This window comes from Pyxicephalus adspersus, chromosome 12, assembly GCF_032062135.1.
Source record: "Pyxicephalus adspersus chromosome 12, UCB_Pads_2.0, whole genome shotgun sequence".
Classification (NCBI taxonomy): domain Eukaryota; kingdom Metazoa; phylum Chordata; class Amphibia; order Anura; family Pyxicephalidae; genus Pyxicephalus; species Pyxicephalus adspersus.
Genome location: NC_092869.1, coordinates 15717464 through 15732128, shown reverse-complemented (window position 1 = coordinate 15732128; position 14665 = coordinate 15717464). Strand labels below are relative to the sequence as shown.

The window sequence follows — 14665 nt, the reverse complement described above, 5'->3', positions numbered from 1 at the left end:
ATACAGACTTCCACAATCTACCTTTTCTTATACATATCTACCAGTGCTATACGCATGTATTCACGCAAGCGCACATAGCCACGCCATTAATACTCTTCTCGCATAACTCTTTCCCACACTTGCGCGAAGTCCCACGCATGTGCAATAAAAAGCTTTAATCGACCACCATATCAACTATGGGCAATATATAGGGCGGAAGTGTCTTAGACACCACCACCTCACCAACATCTTAAAACCACGCATGCACATTATATACTCCGCGCATGCACCCCACTTTGCGCATGCGGATTTAGAGTCTTTATACGTTAATTGAATCTCATTATCTGTGTATAAATACACTGAAAAAAGTAAAAGAGCTCCCTCTCTGGCAACCACCTGTTAGGAAACTCTATACCTAAGTCCTTTCTCCCTGAGTGACGGTAAGACAAGCTATCCCTTATACATGTGTTAACCCTTTAGATACTTCCTAATATTGACAATCACTTTTTTGCTTCATTAGCGAATCCCTACCTGGAGAGGTTTGCTAGTGCTTTTTGACTAGCAAATCCTTTGGACCCCAGAAAAATTGGATCTATCAATCTACCTATCCAACCACTTTCTACTATAAACTAAGTCCCTCCTCTTACACACTATTCAATATAGGTTTTCTTTTTGATCATTAAATCGCTTCTTTGAATGTATCCATTAATACATAATCTAAAACACCCATATCTATTCCCATAGAAAACCCTTTGTGAAGTGAACCAGTGCCTATACATTGAACCACCTATACACCTACAATTTACTAAGTGAGTTGTCTATATATGACCTTTGTAACCATATTTTCCCACTACCTCTTGGAAAAAACATGTCCAGTAACAAACCCCTCCCCCCTCCTTTTACCCTCCACAGCGACATTATGTTCAAACAACTTTACTTCTTTTGTAATATGACCTGATCTATCCCTAATACCTAACCAGTAAGTACCTCAACATTTCATCACACATTCTACTCTGTGAATACCTATCACACTATTACAACAACATATCCAGTAAACAAACATTGTATGATCTAATCATTTTCACCAGGGAACCATTCTAACATCCTACTAATGCCAGAGTACCTGACTCTTCACCTAATAAAGCCGGGGGAGCTTTAGACCTTTCAGCTATACATAGCATTACTAACAAGATATAAAATGATAACAAGAGGAAGGTATTATTTTTGGCCCGATGTGCTTCACCTATTGAGGCTTCCTCAGGGGACTCATTGTACAAGGGGGTAGGTTGCAGGCTGCATATAAACATATTTAATAAGTAAGTATATAGTATAGAAAATATCAGCATGAATCAAAATCAAAACTTCAAATCCAATGATTTACAATGAGGGTACAGATAATTGTCATAGATACTGAAAATATACTAATAAACAGCAAGGGTTGATGCTCCAAATGTATTGCATTCCTATACTATATAACTTACTTCTTAAATATGTTTATATGCAGCCTGCAACCTATCCCCTTGTACAATTAGTCCCCTGAGGAAGCAATAGGCGAAACGCGTCGGATAAAATAATACCTTCTTCTTGTTATCATTTTATATCTTGTCAGTAATGCTATGTATAGCTAAAAAGGTCAAAAGCCTCCCCCCTCTTTCTTACATGCAGCAGGGTTGACCTCATTCTTTGGTTTATTAATTTGTATTGTACGCCATATATTCACTTTATCACTGTATTTTGTTTCCTGAAATGAAGGAATACAATTGTAATAAACTTTAAATACACTGCCACAGCAAAAAATACCCTGGCTTTCTCTCTTTCCTCATTTATTATAGCAGTAACAATCAGGGTATGTGGCTCCAATTGAATGGTAGAATCTGATTAGCATCTATTTTTCCTTCGACACACTGATATTATTATATCCCATAACTAGTACCAAAATGTGATATATTCAAAGAATGAACTTTTTGAGACATTATGAAGTGTTTTAATTTTTTGAATGTTCCTAAAGGCCGTGTTTGATATGTTTAGATGCCTTTGACAATATGTCATGCAGTATGCAATATATTAATGATATACAATGTTTGGATGATAACAGTTTTTTATTCCCTAGAAAAACTTCATTAGATGTTTTGGGAGTTTTTTTTGATAACCTAAAATAGGATAGTATATATCTATACCTGGATAAGAAAAGAAAATATGTGCTAGAGAAAGCCTAGACACCGTGACACTAATAATTATTTTCAGGATGTTATTCTTTAATGTTTTTTTATTTTTTTATTTTAAGTACGCTGATTTTATAGTTTGCATCACCCCTTCTTTGTTTTCATACTATCTTGGCCTCGTTTAGTATCAGCCTTCAAAAAATATCTCCTGAAGTAGCCATTAGGCGGAACGCGTTGGATAAAGAGTCAAACAAAAAACTTTATACAATATTGTATTTTGGTTGCTCAGTTCATTGTTTGGGAATATATTATGCTTTATATTAGCACAAGTGGATAGTTTAGGAATCCAATTTCTCACCATTCAATAAAACACCTAATTTGAAATGTTGCCTGAAAAAGGACACTCTTTATTTGCTTTCTTCCTCTCTCCTTGTATAGAGCACTCACTCTAGGCTTGGCAACTCCAACATTACCCTATCTCCTGGGGTATAACAACCCCTCAGTTTCTTACCTATGTACTTTCCCCCCTTACTTATGATCTGCAGTGCTGGAACCCATAAAAGAGGAAATGAACTCTGAAAAGTGGTTCCTAAACTAACATGCAAGTAGAGGTTAACCAAAGTCACTAGAGTTGCCCAAAGTCTCTCTGTAGCTGATGTTTCCAAGTTCGTAATCTATGCCTTGATCTGCCTTGTATGTATGGCCATGACCATTTTGGTAAAGACAGATTTTTGCTTCCTATGTTAGAGCCTCCAAGTTAGGTGAACTGTGACTAGCACAATACTGGCATCTCCCTTTCTTACTGCAGATCCCTTGAGACTAGAAGTCAGAGGCAGCTGTACCTTAACTGCAGATAAACTTCTTCATGCACCAGGAAGTGAAGTGCTATTTGTTAGGAGAATTTCCTTAACTTTGCCACAAATTCCAACAACTTTTATTTTGGCATTGAGCTCCATTTTACTATAATAAAACTTGCAATCTTTAAATACCTCAAGTACATTTACTTACTTTTTAACCCCCTCCTGCTGTATCCAAAAGTATAGCTAAATTTTAACTATTTCAGCTTGCATTACTGCATATCATACATTTTATTCTGTAATTTGCTCTGTTTAAAAATGACAGTTATGATTCTAGTAAAAAACATTTCAAAGTTACATACGAATGAATTAAAGGTTCATTTTAAATAGCACACATAAAAATAATAAGTGGGAAGAATAGCAAAAATAGCATGTAAAAAGTGACTGAGTGAACCAAGAAGTATGCAAAAGTAAACATTTTACTTTGTATTTTTTAGTCCATCCAAACTAAACTGTATTTTTAAACACTGAGTCAAATGTCATTTTTGATATATAGGAGTACTCACATCACTAAGACTTATTTAATGTCTCAGTTAACAAGATTATACTGTATACTGAAAATGGAAAATAGTTTTATTTTCTTTACTTTTGCTTCATGATTGTGGCCTATATGTTGTTTTTTATATATTATCTACGTTAAAGATTTTTTTTTCTGGGCTAAGAGGTTCAGAGAATAAAAGTAGGGGTTTGTTGGCATTTAAACAAGTGATTATTGAGAAGAGAATAAAAGTTAAATAAGTGCTATACATAAAGTAACAAATAAAGAAGAAGAGAAAAAAGCAGGGTTTTTGGCACAAAAAGTATATTGTATTATATTCAATGAGTAATAGTAATACAGAACATAACAGGTTCAAGTTTGGCACTTGTAGGGATTACGTCTGAATTAAAAAAATGTCCACGTTACATTATGTAATACCTCCAAAAAACGTTTTTGGTAAAGTAAAAGTGGTATCTCCCCAGCAACAGGAACAGTACTATGGCAGGTCTGATATAAGTCCTAAAAATAAAGATTGGGGCTCTAAAGGCAGATGGATAATATTAATTTAGAATAAATGGATGTTCCAAGGATATATTAGAGGGCAAACCTGTATATGGAAGTCCCGGATGTCAATAGTATCAATGTCCCGTGTGGTTGTTGGTGTGCAGAGGAGCAGGGAGATCCCAGAGGCGCCATTTTTAGGATGGCGTCTTCAGGACCTCCCCCCGCTCCACGTGCACGCCCCAGATGTCTGTCGATGCCCCAGAGGCTAGCCTGATGACGTAGGGCCGAGGGGCAGCATACGTTGCACCGCCTACCCAGCCCACATCATCATAGAAGGAGGTGGAGGGCAGAACCCCCTGTCGCCCAGGCTCAGTCAAAGACCGGTCCCAGCAAAACATCCCCATCTAACAAGACGGGGAAATACGGGTTGAAGCAGACCCCGTTCCTAGTAAGGAGGGGGGATCATACACAAAAGCACACAGAAGAGATATGGGTGCTCCCGTCCCCGCGCGCGGGGGAGGGGGGGATTTAGCTAAGCATTATGTGCTATAATATTCATCTGTTTACCTAATCATATCATAAAACCAATATTACCTGTATTATTTCATAATGTAACATAGAAACATTTTTTATTAATTCAGACGTAATTACTACAAGTGCCAAACACATGTTGACAAACCGCTACCCCTGAGGAAGCCAGATAGGGCGAAGCGCGTCGGGTACAACAATCAACATGATTAAATGATTGGAGGTTTTAAATCTGTATGGCAAGAAATATATATGACTGGCTAGATGTTGCATGTCTAGTGCCCCCTAGATCTAAAGTGATATTGTTTAGACCACAAGAAGCTATTGTGGTCTACCTTGAACCTGTTATGTTCTGTATTACTATTACTCATTGAATATAATACAATATACTTTTTGTGCCAAAAACCCTGCTTTTTTCTCTTCTTCTTTATTTGATACTTTACTGAATAAGGGTGGGCACTTAGTTCTATAAGAACTAATACTAAACTGTAATCACCACCAATACTTAAAAAACTCAAGTGCTATAGATAATATCATTAAAGTTTGTACAGGTGCAGTTAAGGATATCACATTTGCTCCTTTTTAGTGAAAGTTTGTTTATGGTCCCAATTGTAGTTGGTATACAATGTCCAAGTGACGTAGGGATTGGCGAAACTAGGTGAAATCTCCTAGGTGGTCAAATACTGATATAATGTGTTTAATATTACCTATGTTATCTTTATGAACAGTAATTATATACATATGTGTTTTGTTTTTTTACCTAATATCATCCAGTTACTAAAAAGGGTTGATGACAAGAATCTGCAGCTAGCTGTCACTGAGAAGGCACTACTCAGGGATCCATGCATATTTTCTCTACATTTTCTGTCAAAGTACTTGGTACTTCATTTTAAAAACAACCTTCTGGAAATGCGTTGGCATGAATTAAGAAACATATACATAGGATCAAAGGTAAGTCAGAGTTTTTTTTACAAAATTACATATAGATATGTAACTAAGCCATATATTCCATTTGTTTCGGTCAAAACCTTAAAAATTTAACAAGATGTCTGATAATCAATTTAGTATTACAAAGTTTCAAGTTTGAGATAAAATTTATTGTTGAAACTTAAAAAATGGTTTGAGACTCTGGGGTACCGACACTTAACTATGAATATAGTGGGAATTAAATGTTGTTCTTCCCATAGGGACAGTAAGTAACATGGTTTGTTTAAAATATTTCGTCAACTGGGGCACCGGAAGTCGACCAAGATGGATGTCTTCCCTTAAGGCTCCAGAGCAAGCACAAACACGGGGATTCACAGCGTATGTCAGGGATTGATTTCACCAGTGGTTTTTAGCACACTAGCACCCTTGCACCTCAGAGCTACTATAGGGCAAAGAAGGGGATCCACAGCCCTTAGAAAGCTGACAGATGTTTTCAATACAGCAAACTCACTCTGCAGCCAAAATAGCAGCCACCGTCTCACCGCTCATGTAGACGCAGATACTTCCAATAATCTTTCACAATCCACCCAGGGATCAGGGGCTCCAGCGAAAGACTGAAGATTACATTCCACTTTACAATCATCCTCCTCTGGAGCCAGTCCTGCCAAATCGAAATTGAAGCTGTCGGACAATCTAGCCAGAAGGAGACAAAACTGTCTGACCCTTTAGATGCCCATTCCACCTTTAATCAACCTGTATCAAATACACTTAAGTACATGTTAGTTTCCCTAGGGGGTTCTCTCCATAGGGATTTCCTCATGTTTTTCAGCAATTTAAGGGTGATTTGCAGGATGTGAGGGATCGGGTCAACCATGTAAAGAACAAAATAGGAGAATATGCAGTAGCCTAAATTAGCTGATCTAGAAGACAGATCTAGGAGAAATAACATAAAATTAGAAAATATTTTTCTCCCAGAAATACTCCCCTATTTATAGCAACTACTGGCAACTTTGATTCCAACAGCATAATTCTTTGAGTTTATTATAGATAGAGCTCACTGGCTTCCCAAGCCTCAACATTTACCTGACAAGGCACCAAGAGATGTGCTTGCCTGCATCCATTTCCCTCACTTAAACAGCAACTGATGGCCTACTCAAGTAAAAATGTATTTCTTCCTGATCCTTACAGCAACATTTCTCACTTTTCTGATCTTTCCCAAGCAACAATAGTTGCTAGGAGAAAATTTTGACTTCTCACTCAAGCACCCTGTTCCAATCGTATTCCATAAAAATGGGGATTTTCTGGGGGTTCTGCGCATGCGCTTTGGCTGAGAGGACATGTTCTCCCGGGGCTTCCGCACTCCACTGCAGTTTTACTCACTAAAGCCGCCTGCACCCACCTCATCACACCCCAGATGGGTAGGAAGAATCCCGCTGCCGCTCTGCACCAGGGAAAGAAGCGTTAGTTCTAAGGCAATTAACTTGTTTTTCTCCCGGAGCGGTAAAGCTCCCCCCTCCCTTCAGGGAAAGGAGACTGCAACCAAGATAGCACCGGACCACGAGGCGGGAGAAGGCGACTCCTGTAAGTACAGAGCTTTGTTCTGCGGTGCAAAAGGGGGTAAGGATTCAATGAAGTGGGCTTCAGAAGCAGCCGGCCCCCCCTCCTCCCCTGAAAGGTCATTAACCCCTACCAGCTCCCAGCCACCAGTACAATCCGGGCTCACTAGGGAAGATCTGGAGGCTTTTATGTGTAGAATTGAGCACACAGTAAAGAGTGAAGTTGCAACCCTGAAGCATGATCTGGAGGAGAGGGTTTTAGCAGTGGAAGCAGCTACAGACAACTTGTCACAGGCAGCTAACCAGCAGAGATCTGTTCTAAATGAGCATTCTATGCTTTTGCAATGCGTTGTTCTACAACAGGATGACCTGGAAAACGCCCGTCACAGGCAGCTAACCAGCAGAGATCTGTTCTAAATGAGCATTCTATGCTTTTGCAATGCGTTGTTCTACAACAGGATGACCTGGAAAACGACCTTCTGCCCCCTGACAAAAGTTCTGAGGGCGCGGGTGTTAGGGTGATTTCTTGCTGATCCCAGATCAGTTTATTTCATCGCATGTAGTTACATCACTTCTCAAAACTAGTATCACATCGCAGTTTATATAGTCAGACAAGGTGGAAGACACTTAGTAGTTAGTCAATAACCAGAAACTTAATCAACAATTTCACTGAGCAAGATGTTTCAAGGTAAGAAGCCTCAAGGTAAGGATGGAGCAAATATTGACCTACCAATAAGGAGGATATAACTGGTTTCGACACAACTCAATTATCTGCAAAATATAGCAAAAAACACAAAAACACCTTAATTTCAAAACTGAGCAAAATTAAACTCCTTACAGCGGATCTACGCTACAGATGGGGGTTCCCGTTCTACTTTGCAGCCACAAAAAATGGAGTTACGGAGGTCTTTTCGCTGCATCGCAAATCTACCCTCTTTCCTGGCCACATTCTCCTTGCCATTGGTTTTACTCCCGGACTGGCGGGCCTGGCCCGTTTCTTAGATGAGCCAGAGGGATCAGAATGAATGACACAATGCCGAAAGCGCAACCGCCAGAAGTCTAAAAGAGATGGGGCTGTCGCTGCGGAGGCTTAAAGCTACACCAGGGAATTTACCTCTCTTCATTAGGACACATACACATACCTTTTTTCAATTTTTTTTATTTTTATTTATTAGTTTTATTTTTTTTTTTTTTCATATGCCAAAGAATTGTATGGACCCATGACTTTCTTTCCAATTGCTTTTTCTACATTCGCCATTGAAGGGGAAAGCCTCTTTCAAGGCTTTGCTACCATCTAGTGGTAAATAAGTAATTATATATTGGGTGCTGTATTGTAATGAAATTCCTTTATCCATTAAAGTGTTTCATCACTTGCTGTCATATTGAAGTTAATGTTAATGCATATTGAAGTTAATTGCACTACACTGTTTTTTAGGGATTTTATACTAATTTTCCATGACTATTTTTTCATTGCTTATTCTATCTTTGCCACTGAGGGGGAATGCCTCTTTTATGACTTCACTGCCATCTAGTGGTATCCAGGGTAACATGGCTTTACTAGCAGTTTGGTATATTATGTGATGTACAGTATTGGAATCACCCCCTTTTTTTAAAGGGTATCGCCACCTGGTGGCAAATAGCAGTTACTGCTGCTATGGAATTGCACTATACTGTTTATCCTTGATATATAGGAGGAAAATTTTCCCCAAGGGTTGGCTGCCTTTAGTCAGCGATCCTTGCTAATTTTGTGGTTATCCATAATACTGTACGATTTGGGATCTAATAGCAAATTCTGTTAATAGGATTATTGGTACTGGTTGATAATAATCAGATATTCTACTTGTCATAACTCTATTTATTGTTGTACTTATTGGTGGAGTTGTGTTCTGCAGAAGAGGTCACATGCTATGCGGTTTTGGTGAAAATTTTAATGTATGGTTTCTAAAATTGTAGAAGCAGTGAGGGGGGGTCCTCAATGTTGGTGCCTTCGCAGAACCGACGGTAGGATTCCCGCTTCACTGGGCGAGGGATACGAGGGCTACTGGCCCCTCTTTTTTACGGGTAGCTGTATACTTTCAGGGTTAGCAGGGTTTCTGAGGTGACCCTCCGGGAACCACCCTATTGGCATTTCATTTTGTGAGGGAACTACTCCCTCAGGGTTTTTGTTTTGGTTTTGCTTAAGGACCATTTTGTTGGACCAGAAACCAGCACAGACCGTCCCCGAGTGTGGAGACAACTTAGTTTTCTGAATGGTATCTATTAAGATCATCACACTGAGACTAGGAGAGACTGTCAAGAGACTAAATGTATGTGAAAAGAGCATAGCCCTTTTAACTGACCTCCAAAGAATCATAGCCCAAATAGCCTTTATCCAAGAGCCACATTTCCACAGTGATAGGCTCCCTAAACTCCAAAAGTATACATTTCCTACAGTTTATCATTGCTGCTCCTCTGACTCCTGTTCTAAAGGGGTAAGCATTCTATTGAGTAGCTTGGTGGCCTGGGAATTAAAAGAAGCCAAGTATGACGGGGAAAGACGCTTCCTCTGTGAAGGACACACCGAATCGCCAATTTGTTACCCTTGCCACGGTATATGCCCCAAATGCCTCTCAAGCCACTTTTATTTCATCAGTACTTTCCCAACCAGATGACTTTTGAGAAGGTCTCCTAATTTTCGGGGGTGATTTTAATTTTGCACCATATAGGGAGCTAGATATCTCCAGTGCCCCCAAGAGGGGTTTGCCAGGTCATGGGAACATTAAAAAATGTTTTCGAAATCACCAGATGGTTGATATATGGAGGGTCCTAGACGCTACAATGCGGGAATATACCTTTTTCTCTCACCCACATCAGTCATACTCCCGCATCGACCACTTTTGGGTCTGCCATGCTGACCTCGCCCGATTAAGTAACTGCACGATTGCGACCACCACCTTCGCCGACCATGCCCCAGTGTTTATGGACGTCTCTATTACGCACCCCACTCCAAAGGTGTGGCAGTGGAGACTCAATAAGAATTTACTGAAATATGAGGCTATTAAAACAGATGTATTGTCTGAGATCACAGCCTACTTCGCCACGAACACCACGGGTAAAGTGAGCCCCATGATTCTTTGGGAGGAGCACAAGGCTGTAATTAGGGGTGTATTTATCAAACATGGAGCTAGGCTTAAAAAGATGGTTGTTAAGGAGACGCAGGACCTTGTCCTATGAATATAGGAGCTTGAGAAGGTTCAAAAAATAAAACTCTAGACCCGCAGTGGGGAGCGGAATTAGTGGTTTTAGGGGCAAGTTTGCAACTTTGTGTCTGGGAAAGACCGGAGCTTCTCTGTCTAAATGTAAACGTACATACTACGAGTTTGGTAACAAATTTAGTAGAACATTAGCTAACGCCCTAAGAGCCCAGAGGACTGGATCCTGTCTACCTTAAATAATGGATAAAAAGATTAAACTTTACCCAATCAAAGACATAGCAGCAAATTTCAGGGCCTACTACCACTTACTCTATAATCTGCATCCTGAAAAGCAGTCTTCCAAGGGGGAGAGTGAGAGGCTAAATAAAATACAAAAGTAATTAGGGCATTCTGGTATGCCACAACTTACTCAGGAAGAATCTGAGGCCTTAGAGTCCCCTATTAAGGAGAAGAAACTCTTCAGCGCAATTAAAACTACCCCCTCAGGGAAATCCCCGGGTCCAGATGGTTTTACCCTGGCCTATTACAAGGCGTTCAGAGACTTAATGGTCCCCCATTTGTTGTGGGGCTTCAGCTCTCTGACCTCTGGGACCAATTTCTTTCATGAATCCCTGCTAGTCCACATTTCAATAAGGGAAAGGACCCGGCCTCGTGCGCGAGCTACAGACCTATATCTTTTTTAAATCAGAATTTGAAATTGTTCACCAAAGAACTAGCTATGAGATTGCAATCGGTCATCACCAAAGTGATCCACCCTGATCATGTGGGCTTTGCCAGGGACAACACCAAAAGGGTTCTCAGCTGGATCTTCTCGTCCCAGAAATCCAGGACCTGGCTTTTTTGCTGTCCACGGGCGCAGAAAAAGCCTTTGACAGTAGATTGGCGCTTTATGTCTCAGACTTTGGCCTATTTTGGGCTAGGTGATAAAATGATGCAATGGATTCAGGCAATATGCAGCACTCCATCGGCTTAGGTCAGGGTTAATGGCTTCTTTTCCAGTGTCTTCTCTATCACGAATGGGATGAGACAGGTGTGCCCCCCCTCGCCTCTGATATTTATTCTGATTCTGGAGCCTTTGCTATGCCATGTCAGAGCGTCTGGAGATGTCTCTGGTCTGTGGGCAGTGAACATAAGCTGGCTGCTTTTGCAGATGACCTTTTCTTTATTTCCAAGCCAGTGACATCTCTTCCGAACCTGCTGAGGGAACTGCAAGAGTATGGGGGTCTATACAACTTCAAGATCAACCAGCCTAAATCAATACAGCTTTCAAACCTAAATAAACAAACCTGGTATACCTTCTACTTCTGAGGTCATTATACTCATTTGTTTAACTATATAACCTGGTGGCTTAGTGCTCCACTCCATACCCTGCAAATCTTCTTTGTATTATGATACTGCGTTGTGAATCCATTTGGACTTTTACTTTTTTACATAAAATCCTTTTGTGCCATCCTTTTTCTTTTATCCCCCTTGTTTTTTTTTGTTTATGCTGGTTCACTATTAAAATTGGAAACTTTTTTTCATTTTTCTTTAAACACACTTTAATCCTAACATCTGATACCGAAACAATATAATTATATGTATAGTTTCCATCAACGCTAAAGGACTAAATGGCCCCCACAAACACAATGCGTTGAAGGATGAGCCACGCAAAGAACAGTGCAATATATTATGAATACAATAAATCCATTTCGGTCTGACTTAACTATAGTATCGTCTATTCAGACACCACAATTAACTATTATCGTAGCATTGGTATTAGCTTGGTGAAACCCCATGAAATCCTCCCAATCCTTAGCCGACACTGTCTCATTCTGATTACTGCTTCAATGATTGAAATAGTTAATTCCAAATTTAAATATATCATCTTGGCATAAACTAGGATGTACAGAATCATCAGATCTGCCTAAATTGTTTTTATTGCCCAATAAATGTAAGCTTTGGCAAATACAACATATGATAAAATCATCAAAGATAAAGCATATAAAGCTTTATCCAGCAAATTTCGGAATCATAGCCAAAATACAGGTACTAATAAAGGTGGAATTCCACTAAACTATAAACTTTACCAAAATAAAGAAAAATAGTATAAGTTTTACCCTTATCAAATATATAAAAATAAAACCCTTTTCCTATCCAAATGGAAAATGGCGATTAACTAAATGCATTGTGAATGTTTTCAGAGGATTATTCTGAGATGGTATATGACAATCTACAGATTAGCAAAATTCACTTCACATTCAAGTCACTGTGTTGGAGGAATTGCTAGAATACAGGCACATTTCTACAATTGTTTTTGGATTGTGTTAATATCCAAATATTCTGTATTTCTATATTTGAATTCATAGCATAGATTACAAGATGTAATCAGAAACCAAAGCCTGAATTGGCACTCTTAAATATAGGTATTGAAATTTTTTCTCCACAATTTAGAGTAATTGCTACCCACATTATTAGTGGAGCTAGACTGGCCAAAGTCAACAAAAGGAACCATGATTTGGCTCCAAACCTAGCGGAGATTATTGAGTTAACTTTTTGTTTAATGAAAAAGCATTTGCTAAAAGTAATTTCACCTTTAGGAAATGTCAGAATGGTTTCCCCTTTATATTGGTACAAAGAATTATTGACCAGACTAAATGCCTGAGAACTGTTCATTAGGTCTTGCATAACATTTGTTACATTATTTTGTGATAGAAAAGAAGTCTTTTAATAGCATAATATTGTGGTAAATAACACAGGTCAACAAAAAATTAGTTTTGATAATCATCAGAAATCAACAGCAAACTTTTCTAAATCAGTTTTTGGAGCAGATTTCAGATCTGCTTTGAGTTTTTCCCTACAACTGAACCTAAATGTACAGTTCCTAAATTATGAACACTATTATAGTTAACATTGTACGTGTATGTATTTTGTACTAAAACGTAAGCACCATTGGAGTGAATGTTGATACATATTCAGTGTGAAGTAAAATAAGGCACACTGTGGTAAAGATCTACTGAACAGTGTCAGTCAGGTACCATTGTTTCTTCAGAAATGTTTAGAGTATGATTTTCTTATGTACTCTTTGTCTGGATTGTCACGGTACAGCATCCAGCAGTAGTCAGCCATCATACTTTCATTCCAGAAACTGGTGAAAACGTTCTCCTTGTTCGCCACTCACCATACCAAGATTTTTTGGGAAGAATTCTAGATGTGAGTGCAAGAAATGTATTTTTATTGACATGCATTTTATTTTATTGACATTCTGAACTCCCTACTTGTATGCAGGAGACTTATGGTTGCCCAGGAAGTTTTCATACAGCCAATGCATCACAAGCTTCTAGCTCAGCTGCTGAGAGAGATTGTTTGAAAACATCGTCCTGCAAAACAGACTTGATCTGTGCCCCTATAAATATCCCTTCCTTTATTTTTCCAGTGCTTATGTTTGGAAACTTCTCAACAAGGTACTAAAAACCCATGGAGTTTGATTTACCCATGGCCTTTACAAGGTTCTTCGTCAAGCCTAACTTGATATGGAGAGGTGGCAGAAATATTTTATGCGGATCAACCAGACGCAGAAACTTGACACGGCTTGTTCCAGGCTTATAGGTACCTCTTGGTAGCCAATCACGCTTGACATAATGGTCTCCTGTAGATTGGCTGTCCCACAGGGATAGAAAACAATAATATTTTGTGAATCCTCCCTGCATTCCCATCAGCAAGCCAATGACCTTTAGATCCCCACAGATGTTCCACTGGTGTGTTTTATACTGGATTGCTTCATGTAGTAACTTCATGTTGTCATAGGTAAATGGAATGGGCAATCGGTAAACTTGGTTTAGAATTACCATTATGCAGTAAGACTGCTTTCAAGCTTCTTTTGGAGGAATGAATACATCTCTCAAATGCAGCATGCTCTTGTGACAAACTGTTAAAGAGTGCATTTATATCATGACAGTAGCACAGTGAGTCATCACTAGTGTAAAACGTTGTCAAGTGATGATTCTGTTTTCTGTAGTGAGTTACAGTTACAGCCTTTGCAAGCAAGTGCTTCTGTTTATGCCTTGAAGCAAGAAGTACTGCTTTGTCTTTGGAAAAATTTAGATCACAAAGAAGATCATTCAGCTCTGCTTGTGTAAAGGTCTCTGGTTCTAAATCTTCAATGGCCTGGTGTTCAGGGTCAGATGATTCGGGGTTGTAAATGGCTGCAACTCCAGCGCATTCCTCATCACCTTCTACAGAAGCAAGTACTGGAACTGGCCATGAATCATCATGGGGAACAGGCCCAATTTCACATTGTTGAGAAGTATGTTGATTTGGTTAGTTATAATCCATGGGCATTGGGTACATTTACCACACTTATAGGTTCCTGCCCCTAGAATCCTCCATGGTTTTCGGTTGCGCACCTTCTGACTGGAGACCAAAAAGGTCTTTTTAAGCAGCGGTCTCCAACCGGTGATCCGTGAGAAATATTTGGGGTTCCTCGGCTCTGGCCCCCACT

The 14665-nt window shown here is 39.4% G+C and overlaps 1 protein-coding gene across 10 annotated transcripts in view; it reads left to right on the top strand.

The window, feature by feature from the left end:
• Positions 1–14665, top strand: part of ZFYVE26 (zinc finger FYVE-type containing 26) — a 387669-nt gene that overhangs the window by 192099 nt on the left and 180905 nt on the right. For all 10 annotated transcript variants that reach the window (XR_011922929.1, XR_011922930.1, XM_072427512.1 and 7 more), the window contains one exon: positions 5283–5459. Coding sequence is in view for 8 of the 10 variants with exons in the window: in XM_072427512.1 (XP_072283613.1) it covers positions 5283–5459 (177 nt within the window). In the remaining 2 variants the exon portion in view is untranslated. The remainder of the gene's footprint in view (positions 1–5282; positions 5460–14665) is intronic.